Source organism: Octodon degus, unplaced genomic scaffold (assembly GCF_000260255.1).
Source record: "Octodon degus isolate 3935 unplaced genomic scaffold, OctDeg1.0 scaffold00086, whole genome shotgun sequence".
In the NCBI taxonomy this organism is placed as follows: domain Eukaryota; kingdom Metazoa; phylum Chordata; class Mammalia; order Rodentia; family Octodontidae; genus Octodon; species Octodon degus.
Window position 1 is genome coordinate 1,992,942 of NW_004524662.1, and position 20,589 is coordinate 2,013,530.

Genomic DNA, 20,589 nt, shown 5'->3' on the forward strand with positions numbered 1-20,589 from the left:
GCTATCCCTAGAAGACAACTCTGAACAACAAACATTTCCTAAGGAAGCCTCCATATGATACAAAGCCTCAATATTAGAACAATATAAGATTGACAGCAGTCAATGAATAAGCAGGTACAAAAGCAAATGATTTAAAAAATCTTTGCAGAGGAATGGCAGAAAACTTCTCAAACATGGAAAATTTTTTTGGCATACACATAAACAAGGCATATAGAACTCCAATTAGCTATAATCAAAAGAAATCTGTACCAAGGTTCATAATAATCAATATTTCAGAAATTCAGCGCAAGAGCAGATTAAAAGCAATTACAGAAAAGAAAAAATCATCAATAAAGGAAAGCCCATTTGATTCACAGCAGACATCTGAACACAAACCCGTAAGACAAGGAGAGCTTGGAGTGAATTATTTCTAGTCTTGAAAGAAAACCACATCAAACCTAGATTGATGTACCCCACAAAACTATCTTTCAACACTGCTGGAAAAATAAGATACTTCCACAACAAATAACTGGAAAAATTCCTGACCACCAACCTGCTCTATAAAATGTTATGGCATTTTAGAAAGAAATAATAAAGACCAGAATTCCAAGAGCACCAGTTAAATGAAGCCATTAAGCAAGACAAGCACTATACAGGAGAAAGACAGGGGATCAATAGGAAAATAACATGACAAGGAAAAGCCAATTCATATCAATGTAAATGGTCTGAATTCACACATCAAACAAAAATGATTGGCAGAATGGATCAAGAAACGAGAACCACAATTTGCTGCATGCAGGAAGCACATGTAATTCAAAAGCACATTCACAGGATAAAATCAAAGGATAGAAAGCAATACTTCATGTAACAGAAACCCGGACAGTAAGTCAGGGGTTGCTGTTCTATTTGCAGACAAATTTAACTGCAAGAAAAGACTGATCAAAAGAAACAAAGAATATCAGTGCATACTGTCAGGAAAAAACCTCCAAGAAGAAAAAATTATCATAAAAAGGGTACCTTCTAAGGTCATACTATCAAAATGTTATAAAACTTTATAATAAAAAGGATGAATAATTATAATTGGAAATATTAATAATATATATTAACTACTGGACTGAGAAAAACACTAGCAAATAATTGTATGATACACAAGACAAGTTTTTCTGTAAATATGAGAAATATTTAACATGTCGATTTTTTCCAGAGAAATAAAATTCTATGATTTATTTTTTTTACTTTTTTTTTTGCCAGCTCAGCCCACCCAGGGGGTGGCGCTGGCATGGCATGTGGTGCCAGGGATTGAACCACAGTCCTTGCGCACTTGCCTAAGCTTGCTTAAGCTGGCGTTTAGACCACTGAGCTATCTTGCCGGCCCTATTTAAGATTTATTTTCAAGTAAGACTTTTTGTCAAACTTTTAATAATTTAACAAATTATCTTATATCTATTATATTCTATGCACTGTGCTAAGTATAGGAGATACAAAGGGAAGGCAATGCTGACAAAGGAGGGATTAAAAAGTGAGGTTACTGAACTATCTCCTCTGCTGAAACTGAAGGTTAAGTTTGATGTCTTTGGCCAACATTTTGGATTTGATCTTCATATAAGCTTGTTAATTTATGCATACTCTCCAATCTCAATCTGCATTTTCAGAGTGCCTTTTCGTTGCACAGAATGGCAAGGGACAAGTTCATAATCAGTGCAAGGATTTCTAAATCCTGAAGTATATGTCATTATATTAACTTCTTAGATTTTAATTTCTGAGCTTGTTAGGTTAAGCAAAAATTCTTTGTAACTTTACACTGGCAATACCTCTTTCCTCAAATTGACTGTTTCTTTTACCCCTTCTGAATATGCCTTACTGTGTGATAAAATTGTCATTTTCCATAAATCTATAAAAATTATGCAGAAAAACTATGAAATGGATTGTAATATATTCTTAATTATTTTCTTCTTTACAATATTGTATGGTAATATCATATGTATTATGACAATGATATTTTTCAGACTTTATTTCAAGTATTTTTTTCTTTTGTCTATAACTCATTGCAGCACTCTAAAACAATTATTTCACAAAGAACTTCAATACATAGATTTAGTCCATTTTTTACTATTCAGAATGTTTTCTTTTGTGATAACTTAAATATCCTTAGCTCCCTTCTATATTATTCATTCATTGCTTTTCTTCTTCTTGTTTTTTATGTCAGAAGAGACTCCATGGGCAACTGTAATAACTCCCAGGCCCCTCATCCACTGAAATTCCAACCACAACTAAATCAACAATCAATAGTGTCATATCATATTCAAGCTGAATGTTGTTAGAATGAATCATAACACTTTTCTCATAGACTTTCATTCACTGCCCTGACTCAGAAACATGCATTAAACTCTACCTAACAATCCTCATTTCTCAAGTTATATTCATTTGCACAAAAACTGTTACTAGTTTTTCCCTTCTCAGAATTTTTAACCAATGATAAAACAAGCATTAACTTAACAGTAAAGACAATTTTTCTTCCTGACAGGAAAAATGAAAGAATAACTTCCAAGTTAACTTCTGTGGTTAGAATGCTCCTCCTAATAGTTGACATACTGGAAGCTTAGCGGCTAGTGTGATGGTATTGGGAGGTGGCAGAACATTTAACTGATTGGGATGGATGAAAGAGGTTGTATTACTGAGCGTGCTGCCATTGGAAGAAATTAACGTAGCTTTATAGCAGAAAACTGGTTAGATCCTGCAGGAGGTTTTATAAGCAGAGCAAGCTTAGCCTCTGAAACTAGCTCGCTATGCATGACCTCTTCCACAACTCCGTAACTGTGATGTCATCTGCCAAGAGGTCCTCACCAGAGGATTGGCTGATGGAGCCATCCAATCTTGAATATTAAGCATGTAAACCGATGAGCTAAACATGTCCTTTTTCTTTATAAAGTACCTATCCTTTGGCATTTTGTTATACTAACAGGAAACTGAACTGGACATATAGAATGGGAAAGTGAAAGGGCCCACAGATATATTTGAATAAACAAAAGCTTCCAGCTTTATCTTCTAATTCCAACTATTTTTTTTTACAATTTGAATAAAATATGCAAGTATAAATTGGTCAAGAAATGACAAAAAAGAATGAAAGAGTGGTTGGTAAGATAATTCTATGAACAACAGAAGCAATGCTCAGCATAAATTATTAACTCATCCTATGAAATTTCAGATTTTTAGTTCTTAGTTTCAGATATAAGAGGTATAGGAGAAAAATAGGTTATAAATAAAAACATAAAGATATGTATGAAAAAGATAAGATTTTAATTATACCAATTTAAGCAAATTCCTTTAACTTCATTTGAAAACTATCAAATATATTAACAATTTAAAAATTATCACTGAGGGCTGGGGAGATAGCTCAGTAGAATAAGTGCTTCCCTGGCAAGCACAAGGGCCTGAATTCAATCCCTGGTCCCACCGAAAAAATAAAATAAAATAAAATAAAATAAAATAAAATAAAATAAAATAAAAATATACATTATCAATGATTTTGAAGACTTTCAATATAAAAATGGACTGAGGCTAAAATATGGAATGATACAGAATACAATATAATTAGAAAATATGCTGTGCTAAATAATAGCTTTAAAATTAAGGTAAAAATCTTGTGATAGTTCATCTAAAATGCCAAAAAGCCATTTAATCATGAGAAAAACATCAAATAAACCCAAATTTAGAGCTACTCTACAAAACATGAATAATACCCTCTCAAACATATCAAAAGCATGGGGAGGGGCCAGGGAGATGGCTCAGTGGAATAAGCGCTTCCCTGGCAAGCGCAAGGGCCTGAGTTCAATCCCCGGTTCTGCCAAAAAAAAAAAAAAAAAGCATGGGGAGACTAATAATTTGTCACATATAAGAACTGATGGAAAATCTGGAGAGAAATTAAAACTAAATGCAACATGGTACCACGGGCTGCATCCTAAAGCAGAAGAAGGACACAAATGAGAAACTGGTAGAATCTGAATAACAGAAAGAGTTAATAAGTTAATACCACTGTATCAATATTGGTAATTTACCTTTAACAAACACTACAGTAATATAAGGCAAAATGAGGGAAAATGGAAGACAGACATATGGGAATTCTCAGTACATTATCTTTGAAAGTTTTCTATTATCTACAACTGTTCCAAATAAAAAAGGGTACCTTTTAAAAGGGTCAATGTAAAAATATGATTGTAATCCAATAGTTTAGGTATATGATTATTACAACATAAAAATAAAAATTACTGGTTCACCTGATGGCTTACAAAAATGCAAATTCAATTATCAACAACTGCTTTCCCATCCCCCCCAAAAAACACTGCAAGTATAATTCAATGGTAGGTATCTATTTATAAAGACCAGCTGCAAATACTGCCCAATATTAATTTCTTTCTTTACCTACTTATATGATGAGAGGCAATGGGGAAAAGAAACCTAGGAAGAAGGCATGAGTGGCAATCAATATTTAATAAGTCTTTATTTTTAGTTAGCTTTAGAAAATTTATGGCGTTTACAGCATAATTGTTTCCAAGAACATAAAAATGCTTTCAGTTCTCTTTTCAATAGTGCAATGAGTAACCTAAAATTCAATGCACTCAGTAACAAAAATTTAAAAATCGGTGACATTTTACAAATTTAAGTATTGGGGTCAGGGAGATGGCTCAGTGGAATTAATGCTTCCTTGGCAAGCACAAGGGCCTGAGTTCAATCCCTGGTTAAAAAAAAAAAAAAAAAAAAAAAGTATCTTCTCCTATAAATCTGATGATAAATGTCAGACTTTCCCATCTGGATAAGACAAAGACTCCTTTGTTGCATGCCAATCCTCAGCCATGAGCAAAAAAAAAAAAAGATTAAATATAAAGTCATCTATATAAGAGGTCAGAGGCCTATTACCATAACAGTAAGTTGGGTGGCTAAGACCCTACAGAAGAGTTAACTGGAAAGAGATAACTGAGGTCTACAATCACTTTTTTTCCCCGATGAGTTTTAAAAGTTCTAGATATGGGGAAAGAGCTAAGAAAATGGACTGACTAGGGAGACAGCTCTGGCTGGAGGACAGAAACTGAGATTTTGTGGTTAGACAGAACTGAAGTAACAAAAGTGGAGTAATAGTGTTTTGCACTGTATTACAATGCTGAGGAAACAAACAACAACATTCAGGATGTGCCAGTATCAGGGTCTTAGAAAATACTCTGCTCCCAATGTGGGAGATCACAGGTAGATTCAGATTTACCAAAATTCCCCAGCTCCATGGAAGACAGTAGGACATTTTGGACAGAGATAAAAGTGAGTTCATAGGAAACATTTGATGAAGCAGGACTGATTAAGTCATGACCTTGAGTGAGGAAGAAAAGATGTGCTTTAGTACAAAAGTAGGAAGGATGCTTTAATAGAGAGTCACAGTAAAAAAGAAGTAAAGCAGAAGAGGCAGGGGATATAGGTATTAACACACATAGGCTGGCAGATGATGAACGGTTAGTACCACGTGCAACCTCCCATTTTCTCCCAATAGAGAAAAGAGGTGCATCTAGGGAGGAAGCAAAGACTTTAGACAGACCTATAGAAGGGAATGGACTAGTTAAGGCCAAAAAGAATGCTAGATTCTAAGGGCTCAGTTTAGACAGCAAATTGTATGACCTTCTCCTTTCATGTAAAGTTGTTAAGGTAGAGATCAAATAGGAAGATGAATTTAACCAGGCTTTGATTTTACTACATGAGGTGCAGAAAAGGAGAGAGGATCAAGAGAAATGAGTTTAAGAAAGTTGGTAATGGGCTGGGGAGATGGCTCAGTAGCCCTGGCAAGCACAAGGGCCTGAGTTCATTTCCCAGTTCTGAAAAAAAAAAAAAAAAAAATTGGCAATAATTATGATGGGCCGCAGACTCTTTTAAGCTTTGTAAGGAGAAAAATAAACTGGGCATAGTAGTTTAAGCCTATAATGGCTGGGAAGCTGAGGCAGGAGTATCACAAGTTCTAGCCTAGACTAAGCAACCTAGTACGGCTTTGAATCAAACTGTAAAAATAAAGGCTAGGGATGTAACTCAACATAGAAGTCCCAGGGTTTAAGGAAAGGTTGGATGCAGAAACTCATGAGAGGTCTGAGGTTCAAAGAAACTGGTAAAACCCATAAAAGAGGTACCAGTGGAGTTGAAAAATAGCTGGAATCAGGAGCACTAGGGTAAATAAGCCAAAAGAAAGCAGGTGGAAATAAAAACTAGAGATGCCACAATGAAACTTCTGATGAACAAGATAGCACACAACTATAAGCCAGATTATAGAAGTACTGGAGTATGCAACACCAGCTTCAAAAAGAGAAACTCCACAAAGTGAGTTACTAGCATATAAACCACCAAGAATTAAAACAGGAGTGGCTTGATGAAAGAGACAGAGAAATCAATTCCAAATCTTTATGAAATGAGAAAAGTGACATAGGAGTATGTCTACGACTACAATGGGAGTACTGGGTAGTAGAGTTTGATGCAAAAGTCTCAAAGCTGGAGCTATTCAGGAAGGAAAAGGAACAATGACCAAAAAATAATAATGAAGAATTATCTACCAGGCCCAGTTCTAGAACTAGCAAGAGACACAGTAACATCAGTTCTACTTGAGTGGCCTCAGGGAATAAATAGGTTTCAGTAAGAGCAGGAAGGTGGAAGTAATAGTCAAAACAAGAGTACACTAATAATTTGATCTACTAAAGAATATTTAGTAAAAGGTACTTAAGTATACATTTTGAATAAAACAGTAAAAACAAAACATTCTCAATCCTGATAAGACTGTAACTTGAGTAAGAAAACTCATAAAAATGATTAATGAATATAATTACATTTTGTAAAAAATTAACATAAGTATTTTATGTTATTAAGAAATGATAATACATTAAATTTTATAATGAAGGTGCATACTTTGGCTCAATAAGTATTAGCATGCTTAATTATTATGGTATTAATTACATGCTTAAAATAATTGAAATAAGACTCTATGGGAAAAATCACTTTTTAATGATTTAATAAAGAAGAAAAACAGTAAGTACATGCTTTAAAAGATACACGCAGAATTACCTGACACAAAGCAGCATCCCGCTCTTCTATCACAGCATTCATTTCTTCTGCAGTTATTCTCTTTTTACACTCCTTGGTCTTGTAGATTCTATCCACAATTATAGCTCCATTCTTCTGAATAGCTATCCCTGTGTCTGCATTGTTTATTCTGTTCAGTAATTCCTGTAATGTCTACCAACACCATTATATGTTAGTCAGACATGAAGTTTTAATATATTTTATTTAATATAGGGTTTTAATTAATAGGCACATGTGAATTGTAAATTGACTGAGTGAAGTTATTGAATTTTCATATTGCAGCAAAGATGTACATTATTAGTGTGTCAATTCTTCTTTTTCCCACATCTTAGTTCTTGAAACCCACTCAATTGAACTTAAGCCTCTAAGATATAAGACTGACATCAAGAAATCTCCTCAGAGAATGGCTTACCATGTCATTTTCTTCAGGGTTAATATTTTCGAGCCTAGAAAAAAGGGACACAGAAAGCCTGATCAGTAGCATTTCCTTAGTGCAGCAAAATGAGTTCGCTTTTTAAATCTTTAGAACCTCAAGTAATTTCATTCGACTAGTCTTTAGAGTCAACCATGACACTGAACATATTAAAGTGCCACCTGCTCGACTCCATCTTTCAATAATGCTCTATATCTTCTGCACTGACTTCAGACTGTTAAGTTATTAATGTTTACTGCTATATATGACTACAAGGATCAATTGTTCATATGTGCTTAGATGAAGAAAGTTCCCCAGTGATAGAAGCACTCATACTCACCATTATATTTATTCCTGGACTTCCAATTCTTATCACAAACTGTATTTCCTCTTTTTGAACAGCATCACAAGTAAAACAAGGGAAGTATTTTTATTACAAAGTTTAACTATGTTCCCTCAAAAGCAATGACAAATAAATACACTAAGTTTGATCTGAAAGTCTCTTGTTGCTATTTGTTAGAACAAATATACTATATAGATAGGCTGTCTAAAATTGGACCGTTCTTTCAGATGACTGTTTTCTTGTTTTCATATATGGCATTATTTAACTAAAAAGCAAAGAGTATAAATTGCTTTCCCTTATAAATGCATGTCATCTTATGAGAGACAGCACTTACTGACAAACTGAAGAAATGCACTGAAGAAGTTCTAAACAGCATCTTAGAAAATGGCTATAATTTAAGCAACCATTAAACTGAAAAAATTAATAGAAAATCTGTAATGGGTAATAGCGAAATGATATATATTCTAGATCAGTCTCAATTATTTTGAAAATATAATAAAAAGTTAAGACATCCAAGTTATTGTTTTCAGGAAGTATTCTGTAGACTAATATACAAATACTTTAACAATTTTTTTAATTAATTTTACTGAGAAACAAATAGCAATGAGACAGTTTCAAAACTGATTAGTAGGACAGTGTCCATAATTACTAAGTGGTTTGCTTCCCTCATTCATGATCCATATATCATGCCTAGAATGTTAAAGTCACTAAAAACCAGTTCAAATTCATTCTTCCAAAAATGACAGACATTACATGTCATGTATTTTGAAAGGATATCACATGAATTAAACTGTGATTCTAAATTCACATGCTTGTTATAGTAAATATATAATAAACCTAGGAATGCAAAAATTGATTGAGCGGGGACTTGGGTAATATCAAATGTTAAAGCAACTGTCTTTTGCTGCTGTATGAAATGTGGTTTTCAGAATTTTGGGGAACTTACATAGGTTTTACTTCTTTCACAAATGGGATGGGGACCAAGACATGGAAGGAAAGAGTGTAGGAAGGGGAAGTGAATGCTAAAAACAATTAAGATGTGTTATGTGAGTATACCATGTTTCCCACACTGAAAGCAATTGTTATGTACCTCAAATGCATACTAATAAAAATTTAATGTATAAATGTTTTTAAACTTTAGAAGGAAAGGAATCCTTAGTGAAAACAGTAAAAAGGAACCAAAAGATTTGGAATTTATGCTGCCTGTGTATTCCCAAAATGCCATTTGATTTTTAACTTTAAATTGGAAGTCACATAAAATGACCCCATAATCCCTAGCCAGTTGGGCTACATATACCATGCCCGCAATAGATTTTCAAGAGTTATTTATAGTACTTTACTGTAAACAAATGAGTTTTTTTCAAAAATGTTACTAGGCTTAAATAAGTTTCATTCACATCTAGTTTATGGAGTGTATCTGTTCAGTTTAGAGTAAAAATGTCATGCAGAAATATTGTGAACTCATAAATAGTACCCTTATTCTCACTTTTAAAAGAAAACCCAAGATAAGATTAAATTACAATCTCAGTATCTTTTATAAGTGAATGCAATTATGGGCCAGCCAGGTAGCTCAGAGGATTAAAGGTATCTGCTTAGGCAGGCACAGGGACCAGGGTTCAATCCCCAGTGTGTCATGCCAGCCCCGCCCCTGAGGTGCACTGAGACCACAGTTGAGACTGAGCGTGATGGGGCTCACCTGTAATCCCAATGCTTGGGAGGCTGAAAACAGGAGGATCACTATGAGTCTGATCTGTGTAGTGAGATCCTGTTAGACCCTGTACTAAATACAACTTGAGAAAAGTAATCTCTTCCTCTATAATTTTTCTTCAAGTAAATCAGATTTTCAAAGATGATTTGAAAGTTTGTTCTTCAAAAACTGAAAATTATCATTACACTTATTTACTTAATTTGGAAATACAGGGGCCGGGGAGATAGCTCAGTAGAATAAGCGCTTGTCTGGAAAGTGCAAGGGCCTGAGTTCAATCCCTGGTTCCGCAAAAAAATAAAATAAAAAAACCCTGAGAAATATAACAAAATTCTAACATTTATGTTCATCGTAAAAATACCAGCAGCACTTAATCATCAGTTACTGTTTCATTTAGAATGATTTTAAGGAAGTCATCCGTAGTGAGGAAATACTGATTTTAATGTTATGCTTTTACAGATGAAATCAGATTATGAGCTGAGTATGGCAATTTGCCAATACAATCCAGTTTAAATATCTAAAATTTTCACAATTAAATTTCACAATTTAAAATGTATACACACACATAGCTAAATATTTACATTCATAGATTCTTGGATATTATTAAAAAATTTAGACTAAGATAATAAATCTCCACTTTCATTTCCAAAGAATTATACATAACAAGATTGAAAACAACTGTAGCTAGGCTACCTAATTTGTGTATCTCTAACATAACAAGAACTTGTTTGTAATATTTATAAATTCCTGTAGGACCTTCAATATAAAGAATAATTTAATAAGAGATAGATAAACAGTTCAATGTTTTAAAAACTTAACAGAAATGGAATGAAACAATCATATTTGCTTTAATATTAAACTTCCCTGCTAATAATTGAGAACTTTTAAATCAAAATCACATTTTCTTTCTTTTTTTTTTCCCCTTTTTTTTTTTTTTTTTGCGATGCTGGGGACTGAACTCAGGACCCTGCACTTACCAGGGAGGCACTTAATCTACTGAGCTATCCCTGGCCCAAAAAGAATCAAGTTTTCTTATTGTGGGCTACATTATATCCCAGACACATTAATTCAGCATTCAGACTTTAAATAATTTGTGAGATTGCCCATAAAAGCTTGTAACACAATGATTTGTAATTTGCTGATAAATGAATTTGAATTACTGAAGTACTAAGGTTTACTTGTAACACGTACAAAATAGTAAGAAATAAAAGTCATGGTTGTTGGGCTGAGGAGACAGCTCAGTAGCATAAGCACAAGGTCCTGAGTTTGATCCCCAGTACTAGAATAAATAAATAAATAAATAAATAAAATAAATAAATAAAATAAAGTCATAGATGGTTTTATACGAAATATAGCTCACAAACTATAAATTATATATCCTTATTATGGAAAAAAAGAGTGATGCTTCTCACATATGTGTCACCTCATGGTGAAAATGCAATTATTTTGTATGGTAACAGGTAATAATAATTTTTTAAAAAGTAAAGAATCTACATCTGTGTAAAATCTAAATTATGCTTACTACAGTTGAAGTCACAAAGTCATGATAATTAGTAAGAATTTTGCTGAAGTAAATGTCTACAAGTTCAAGTTCTGATTGATTTCCTATACTAAGCAAATTCTGACTGACAATCTCACACTGTAAGTGAAAAGACTCTGCAAGAAATGTTACCTTTCATGATTATCCCTCTCAATCAGTCAATATTACATTTTTCCTTTCTGAAAGTACAGTGGGTGACTATGTTCAATAGTAAGAAGCAAAACCCTGACCTCAAATAACAAACAACTAATGAACAATAATTCAGAAAATTGACTTGTTTGCTTTCATTCTCATTTTTCAGTGTCAAAATTCTTTAAAAAAAAAAACCTCTAAGAATAAAAGAGACTGAAAAATATGTTAACATCTCAGGAGTTCAAATGTATATACATAATGTGTATACACATCTATGTGTATTGGCTCATTTTAACTTGAATCCTCATTTTCTCATTTTAGATTTAAGCCAAAAAAGAAGGAAAGAAAGCACTGAAAATTCAAGAGGTAAAGGAGAAGCAGAAAAACATGAAAATAAGAAGAGAACTACACTATAGTAGGAGATACAAAGTAGGGTAGAAGTGGCAAAGGAGATAGGGAAAAATAAAGACAAGAAATTTGAAGATCAAAGGACCATAAGATACAAAAAATAGGAACTTAAGGAGGGATAAAGTAATTTATGCATGTTACATTCTATATTGAATTCTTCCAAATATGTCTTTAAGTAAAATAAAATTTGGTTATGAATTTATTCTAAAATTTATTGCAAAGTGATGTCTTGAAGTTTAGAAGCTATAAACTCAACTATAGACAAAGAAACCTCCACAGTACCATACAACATTAGCTGATATCTGGTTTTTTTGGTTGGTATGAATGTTCTTAATTCCCTTCCACCCACACTCCTCACTATGATATAAAAAGCTCCTACTACAAACTGTTTATAGGAACCAATGATCTTTGCACCAGTTAATACTGTTTTAAGTCCTTGTTTAACTATTTAGGTCATGTTCCTAAATAAACTGAGATCATAATGCTATTACTTGACAGCAACTGGCACTTAACTGATGCTAGTAGCATATAATCAATAAATGTGTATGGAATTAATTAATTTAAAGACAAAGTGAGGATTGAGTGTTTTTCTTTTCTCTTATTTATATTCTTCCCTTAACACAAATGCTACAAAGAACAAAATAAAAATGACTCTGTTTCAAGAAACACTGGTTCCAATATACTGTCATAAAAAGAGTAACAAAGAAATGTATAAATTAAAGAAGATATGCAATGGAATATAAAAAATTATGAAAAAGGATACCATTTATTTAGATTTATCAGTTTAGAGACAGAATAAACAAACTAAGAGATTGATTTAATAGCTTTTCTAAGGAAGAAGTTTTAGCTCAGATAATTAGGTAGCGGATTTAGTCACTGATTGGGACAGAAATTATGGAAGAGAGGATCAGGTTTTAAAATGAGCCAATAAACTGCACTGTATATGTACTAAGTTTAAATTGTCTCAGTAAATCTGAGGTAGATAATTCTAATGATGTGACTTTACTGAATTTGAGGTTTTGCCCAAACAGTCTAGTACACTAATGTTTTTCACCTTTAAGCATGAATAAAATCTACTTCAAGAGTTGTGATGCTGCCAGGCATGGTGGTACATGCCTGTAATCCCAGAACTCAAGACAATGAGGCAGGAGGATCACTGTGAATTCAAGGCCAGCCTGGTCTACATAAGTTAGTTCCTTGGCTAGCCAGAACTACAAAGCTACACCCTGACTCACAGAAAAAAAGAGTTGTGCTGCTGTATGAAAAAATGATTTATTACCTTTGGAGAATGAATCTGCTTTTAAAAAAAAATTGTAGAAGCAAATCTTATGAACAGAATGGGTGACTCACTAGGTAATTAAATCAGTGGTAATAACTACATTATAGCATAATTTAGCAGCAGATAAGCTGAACATAATAGTACATGCAAATTCCCAAACATTTCTAAAGTTTAAAAAATACTGAGATTTAATATGTATTTGTACATTGAGATGCAGTATAACGAAGTGCAATGATCAAATCAGAAAAATAACTCCATGTCTTCAAACATCAATCATTTCCATGTATCTAAAGTTTTAATAGGTGCATAACTGAAATTTTAAAAATGATATCTACTTTGAAAGCATATGTAAAAATATTTGATTCTAAGAATTTCAGCAATATAAACAAATTGATTCTAAAATGCACACCTGAAGGCAAAAATCCTACAATAGCTAAAAGAACTATATAATAAAAGGACAACTTGGGAAGACTGGCATCTGAATTCAAGACAATACAAAATCAAGTAATCAAGACTGTGTGACTGCCAAAGGAACAGAGATATATATCAGAGGAACAGAATACCATGTCCACAATACGACCACACAGAAATAGCCAACTTACTTTTGACAAAGGTCCAAAGAAAATGTAATGAAAAAGAATAAGTCTTTTCTACAAACTAAAGTAGAATAAAGGAATGTTTACATACAAAAACAAAAAGAAAAGAACTCCACACATACCTGATATGTTCTACAAAATTAACTCCAAATAGATCACTAACACAAAGTTTATAAGCTCTAGAAGAAAACATGAAGCATGTTTATAAGCTCTAGAAGAGAACATCCATATTTTGGATGTAAAATGGGAGCAAAATCTGTAACATCATTTGGCAATGAGTTTTAGAACCAATACAAAAAAGTACAACTATAAAAGAGAATAATCAAACATTAAGCCAAGTTTCCCTCACAAAATTTAAAAGTTGTGTTTTGCTAACTATATTGTTGAAAAACTCAAAAAAAGAAAGGTAAGATATGGATTGGAAGAAAATATACGCAAACCACTTATGCTAAAGTACTATCTAAAATATAAATAATATTTATAAACAAAAAATATGCAATATAAAACCTGATCAACTCTGCAAAAGCCAATATACAGGCGAAGAACAAATACAACATATATTCAAAATTATGTTATCAGGAAAATGAAAAATATTGGGAGAACTCTATAAGCCTATTAAGATAGCCAACATCCAATATGTGGAACTACATTAAAAAAAAAAGCAATGGCAAGAATGCAGAGCAATGGGAACTCTAACTCAGTGCTCCTAGAAATCCAAAACTGTACAACTACTCCAAAAGATAGAGGTTTCTCATAGTTAAAATAGATTTAACATAAGAATCCATTACCATACTACTTTATTTATAATCAAGAGATCAAAAATATGATAGAATGAAGACTATGGTAAAACCACGCTATAAAATTTCTGTATAAAGTCACTTCAAGAGCTACAGTTGGGGGAAATAAGAAAATTAAGCAAGACTGGTAATTGTAAAGCTAAATGGACTGCACATAGCGTAGAATTTCATTGATAAATTGGTTTCTCATGGAAGTATGTGTTAATGATTCTGAAAGATGTATATATACTGTACTTCAACAAATAAGTAAATCGATGGTGGTTGGTCAAAGTGAGATTTCTGATGGTTGAGAGAGATGAGGAAAGAGGGAAACCAGAAATTCTACTGGATTAGATTTGGGAACATCAAAGTAAACTCATGTTTGGCTGAAAGTAGGTATAGACATATAGGTACATATACTCAGAGTAATTAGTATAAACACATTTCCTACTCTGTCTTCTCAGAGAAACATGAAGTAATCATACTCCAACAACAAAGGGCACAACTGGCCTCAAGACTTTTGCTTTTATAATTTTCCTATATGAAGAACTAGAATTCTCAGAAGAATGCCTGGTTATGGAGGTGAGGACTATCCCTAGAAATTTCTATATAAGATGATGCTTGAGCATTTTCTAACTGCTGGTGTCTTAGTTATTTTCTTATTGTTGGGACAAGAAAAACAACATTCACAATCTAAAGGAGAACAATGCTATTTTGTCTCATGTTTTCAGTCTATAGCCAGCAGGCTACAAGTGAGAAAAACACTGGGGAAAGATCCGGCAGAGTAAAGCTCACATTATGGTGGTGTGAAAGCAGGACAGAAGGAAGAACCAGAGAGAAAACTTTACCCTTCTAGGTCATGTCCCTAGTGACCAGACTATACAGGACCCTGCTCCTAACAGCAATGCTTAGCTCATTAGTGGACTAGGGTGTCACTGATAAATATAGTGTCCTAATGACCCAACTACCTTCCCAAAGCCCTATGTCTAAGTGCATGAGAGTTTCTGGTATCATTCTAGATATAAACGAAAACATTTTGCCCACGGGAAAATGGGCAGCAAACATCTTTCTATGGAAAATGTATTTAGTTCACATCTAAGAGTCACCAAAGATTTAAAAGTTAAAGCTTTACTTAAAAGTTAAGTGCAATGTCTCCTCTGAGACTCAAGACAAACACTTGGATGCAACGCCCTATACAGATTTAAAAGAAAATAAAAAATTTCCAACATACAATGATAAGGGGTAAACATTCTCACTCAAAAGGGGAAAAGAAGAGAATAGAAAGGAGTGGAATCAAAGCAAGACCAAAATCCTGTTAGGCAAGCATTACATCCTGTAGTTCTGTGTCAAGGAAGCAGGGTAAGGTGTGGCAAGATGTAAACTCCAATGGGTTTGTGTGGTCAAATCCCTCTAACACTGCCAGTTGCAGCCCTCATGGTCTTTCAAGAGGAGGCTTTCCCTGCCTGTAGTTGTACTCTGCAGACATTCCATGTTTCTGGCATTTTCAACTTCCTATGGCTTCCATCATACTTTTGATTTCACTCTCACAGCTTTCTACACTGCCTTCTCAGAGGTATATTGTCTAGACTACCAGGCCAACTGAAATCTGACAGAAGGCTCCCTGACCCCATAACTCTGACAATCTACAAACCAGTTAAACCAAAACCATATGGATGATGCCAGTTCAAGCAGTAGCTAAACCCCTTTGCATCATGGCTGCATGGGCCTTGAATGAGTTAGGTTCCCACAGGTTCTCTTATCAAATCAGTCTTTCACTTTTAAACCTTTAAGCCAGCAAAGGATGAGATTTTATGGATATCTGAGATGTCCTCAAGCTAGTTTTCCTATTGTCCTGATGAAAAGTACTTGGCTTCTTTGTAATGTCGATCTTTTCAGCAATCATGCTCTCGATGGCCCCAACTCTCAAGTGATTCTTTTTTGGCAAAACCATGCTAGTTTCTATATGTTTTGTATTTTGTTCTATTTTGTTCCTGATTGGCAATGTAGATCTGGATGAAAGCCATCAGCAGTATCCAAGCCATGGCTGAAAGTTGTGGTGTTGGCTTTAGGAGCATTCAGAATGTGAGAGATTTGAAGTTAAGAAGGCTTCCACATAGATTTCAGAAGGCCTGGGAGGCCAGGAAGTGTGCCTCTGAGAGGGTCGGGTGTGAAGCTGTGAGTGAGAAGCCTATTCAGTAGAAACCCCAGAAGTTGGGAAAAGCCAGCAATGTGGTCATCTAAAGGAAACTGCAAAAAGGGAGCAAAGCAGACCTAAGAGAGAAACCATGGGAGCTACCACCAAAAATGCCATGTGGCAGAGCCACATGGAGCTCACAATTTGCCACAGATTACTTCCTGATGTTCCACGTGGAACTATAGGAGCTAATGTTTTCCCTGCTGGAGTTTGGACTTCTGTTGGTCCCAATGCTTTGCATTCCCCTGTTGTTTGTACCTTTTGGAATGGTAACGTTTATCTTGTGCCACTGAATGTTAGAAGTGTTTAACTTTTCATTTGTACAGGGGCTCACAGCAAAGAGTTTGCTTTTGATCTTGGAAGAGACTTGGGACTTGGACTTTTCAGCAATGCCAAAACCGTTGTAACTTTGGCAACTTTTAGAGATGAGCTAAAATGTCTTTGCATGAAGGGATGTGCATGAGTCTCTGGGAGTCCGTGGGGTGGAATGTTACAATTTATGTACATGTGTCCCCCCCCAAAGCCTTATGCAGTCATAAAGCAGCTTCTAGAGTTTGTGATTATTACAGGTGTGGATGCTGCACTTACCCTGGGGTGGGTAATTTGCATTACAATGTGAGTGGGAGAAAGAGGCTAGCTAGCTAGCTGAGTTGCAGCCCCTCCCTTTGTCTTTGCCACCACCATGAAAGGTTGGTCTCTGCCCTGTGCCACACTGCCTTGGAACCAGCTGAGCATGGACTGAAACTTCCAGTAACTGTGAACTAAATAAACTTTTATTTCCTTCATTTTGAGTGTCAGGTATTTGTCCCCCCAGTGAGAGAAGCATAACCTTCTCTCATGAGAAGAGACAAGTACCTCTGAAATTTCTTCTACCAGATTAATTATTCCACCAACTTTTATCACAAATCTGCAAAGTCTCTGGGCATGGACAAAATGCAGAATAAATTTCTGCGAGAGCACAATATACATGGCCTCTAGTTCAACTGGTAATGGAGTCCTTATTCCCAGCTGAAACCTCCTGAGCCTGGATTTCAGTAACTGCATTTCTATCAGCATTCTGGCCTGACCTTTGATCATACGTTCTCATTAAGGTTGATTTATAGCATTCTAGGGTTTCTGTAACCCACTGCTTCAAATCTTTCCAAACTTGCAAACTAGATCTGAAGGCTTCTAAACCACATAATCAGGTATGATCACACCACTTCTGATACTACAATCTATCTCAGTGACTTTCCTTGTTACTGGACCTAATACCTGACACCCATAACTTAAATGAGGAGATGTGAGCTAGGGGTGTAGCTTAGCAATAGCAAGTTAGCCTACCATTAGTGAGGCCCTGTGCTCCATCCATAGCAACACAAAAAATTTTCAGTCCATGGTTAGCAGGCTAAAAGGAAGAAATAGAATATTGGATGTGTGTGGCAAGAGGAAAGCTGCATATGTCATGGTAGCCAGGAAGCAAGAGACAAGGACAAAGCCAAAGAGGGAGATGTAACCTTCCAGGTTATAATCTGCCCTCAAGAAACATCATACCTCCTAGTACACTCGCACATCCAAATCATTAGTGGATAAATTCCTTGATAACTATGGAACCTCCATGATGCAATCATCTTCCTGAAGCACTGGTACATGAGTACATGAGATGTTGGCCATAATAGCCAGAAAGAAAGAAATACTCAAAAATTTAAAGGAGAGAGACATGCCAAAGTTATAGAAGAGCTAAACTGAAGGAGCTTTCAACAACCAAAGCTAGAACAATCCAAACAAAAAAATAAATACAGTATTAGATTATAATCTGAAGTTTTAAATGTGCATCCTTGAGAAAATACTGATATAAAAGATCCTCTGTCCCAAAGAGCTACAAATATTTAAAGGAAAATTTTCTCTCCTGGACTGGGGAAATAGCTCAGCACCAAAAGCACCTGCATGGCAAGAGAAAGGTCCCTAGTTTGATCCCCAGTACTGGAAAAAAAAAGAGATAGATAGAGATAGAGATAGAGATAGGGAGAGAGAGAGAGAGAGAGAGAGAGAGAGAGAGAGAGAGAGAGAGAGAGAGAGAATACATTCTCTCCTATAGGTTACATTAATCAGCTTTGCATTACTATAACAAATACATATGATAATTAACTTACATAGAGAAAAGTAATTTGGCTCACATTGTTTCAGTTTATCACTGTTTGGCCATATAATTTTGGAACTGGCCTATGGTAAGAATATCTATATCTATCTATATCTATATCTATATCTATATCTATATCTATATCTATATCTATATCTATATTTATATCTATATATATAAATTATGGCAGAAATACCTAGTAAAACAAAGTCATTTATAGTGGTATTTGGTTCATGAACTTAATTTGTTCTCTTATTTTAGAAAAGATGGCCATGTTTGTGTTGGAAAGACAGTCATAATAGGTGTTTGTCACCTGAAAGAAAGTTTGCAAACAAAATAAAAAAACTTTCCAAATGCTTCTTTGGTTTTTCAAACCAAATTATTTACAAACAAAAGCATTTGTGAAACCAGGTACGCTGTGTTTTGTGGCCAGAAAACAACTGACAGCAAGATGAAGGGGTCAGAGTCCCACTATCCTCTTCAAGGGCATGTCCTCAAATGACATCAAGATCTGACATTAGTTTCCATTGCTTGAAGGTTTCATTACATCCCATAATAACAACACCCTGCAACTGAAGCCTGTAATGTGAGCCTCAGGAAGAATATTCAAGAACCAAGTTACAGTAGAGGTGGAGCTCAAAAAATTTCAATCCACATTTTTGAATGTAGACTGTACTTAGTAATTTGCTTACAGGAAGTAGAGTGTGAAAAATGGAATAGAAATAATTTCACAGTGGAGAAACATGGAATATTGACCTTGATCAGGTAAGTATTATGGTGATTAATAATACTGATAGGATATAACCTTGAAATGATTTTGATGAGAATGGCATTCGTATGGTCTTCATCCTTAAAATCAATAACCCCAGGCTAATTGTGAGAAGTCAGTAAAGCCCAGATTGACAGACATCGTATAAAGTGTCTGACTATGCAGTACTCCTCTAGCCTGTCAGGATCATCAAAGTCATGGAAATCTGAGACAATGTCACAGGTGAGAGTAAGCTATGGAGACATAACAATTGAATGTAATTAAAACAGAAAAGAACTATAGGGAAAAATTACTGAAACCTGAATAAAGTGTGTAGTTTAGTTGATCACTATGTTATTACATTTAGAGTCTCTTCTGTGACAAAAGTATCATAGCAATGAATGACAGTAACAATATTGGGATCCAGATCAAGTTCATTCCATGTTACCTTTATATATTTTCTGGAAATCTAAAGAGATTCTAGAATAAACAGTGCATTTACAAAATTGGATGTCCAAGTAAAGATGGGTCTTGGAATTCTGAAAACATAAATATTTTTATCCTATTATATAACATCATGAACATAAAATAAAAATTAATCAAATAGCAAAGGAAGGAGGACACTATACAGTGCTTTTTAAAAGTAGGAGTACTTAGAAAGTGGACAGATGATTTTGGCTAGATTCACTTCAAGGTCATAAAAACAGGTACTAGAAAAAGATAATGACTAACCAGATACGAAGAATTTCTAACTAATATCATATAGTTTAGAAATAATCACAGAAAGAAGCAAGCAGGTAAACCACAAAAAGTAAATGAAATCCTCCTGAGTTGAATTCTATATTATTGAAGAATATATAGAAAGGAAACAAATATTAGCAAGGATGATTTTTTTTTTTACTATCATGGTATAATAAAAACCCAAAAGTAATATCCCACGGTGTAAAGATAAGATAGAACAGACCAGATAGCATGTGCCTTCTATGAATGATATCAAAGAAGTCTCCTAAATAAAACTCAAAACTTTCAATGAAAGGGGCATGTAGTCCCAAGGAGTCTTCAACTTCCATCCCCACTGCAGCGATCAAGGATTATATATAAGGGTAGCAAGAGAATAATATTTACCCAAGAAGTGTACTTCAGATATTGTAAATGAGTTTCAAATATCTATTTATCAAACAAAATTCATACATTTGGAAAGCACAGAGACCAGGGTTTGAACCCCAGTCCCCAGGCACACTGGGCTGGTGAACACGTTCA

The 20,589-nt window shown here is 34.5% G+C and overlaps 1 protein-coding gene across 8 annotated transcripts in view; it reads right to left on the minus strand.

Annotated features, from left to right (window-relative positions):
- Mipol1 (mirror-image polydactyly 1) overlaps positions 1–20,589 on the minus strand; it is a 349,459-nt gene that overhangs the window by 246,943 nt on the left and 81,927 nt on the right. For all 8 annotated transcript variants that reach the window (XR_002822316.1, XM_023721848.1, XM_023721844.1 and 5 more), the window contains exons 8-9: positions 7,490–7,523; positions 7,060–7,230 (exon numbers count right to left, since the gene is read on the minus strand). Coding sequence is in view for 7 of the 8 variants with exons in the window: in XM_023721848.1 (XP_023577616.1) it covers positions 7,060–7,230; positions 7,490–7,523 (205 nt within the window). In the remaining variant the exon portion in view is untranslated. The remainder of the gene's footprint in view (positions 1–7,059; positions 7,231–7,489; positions 7,524–20,589) is intronic.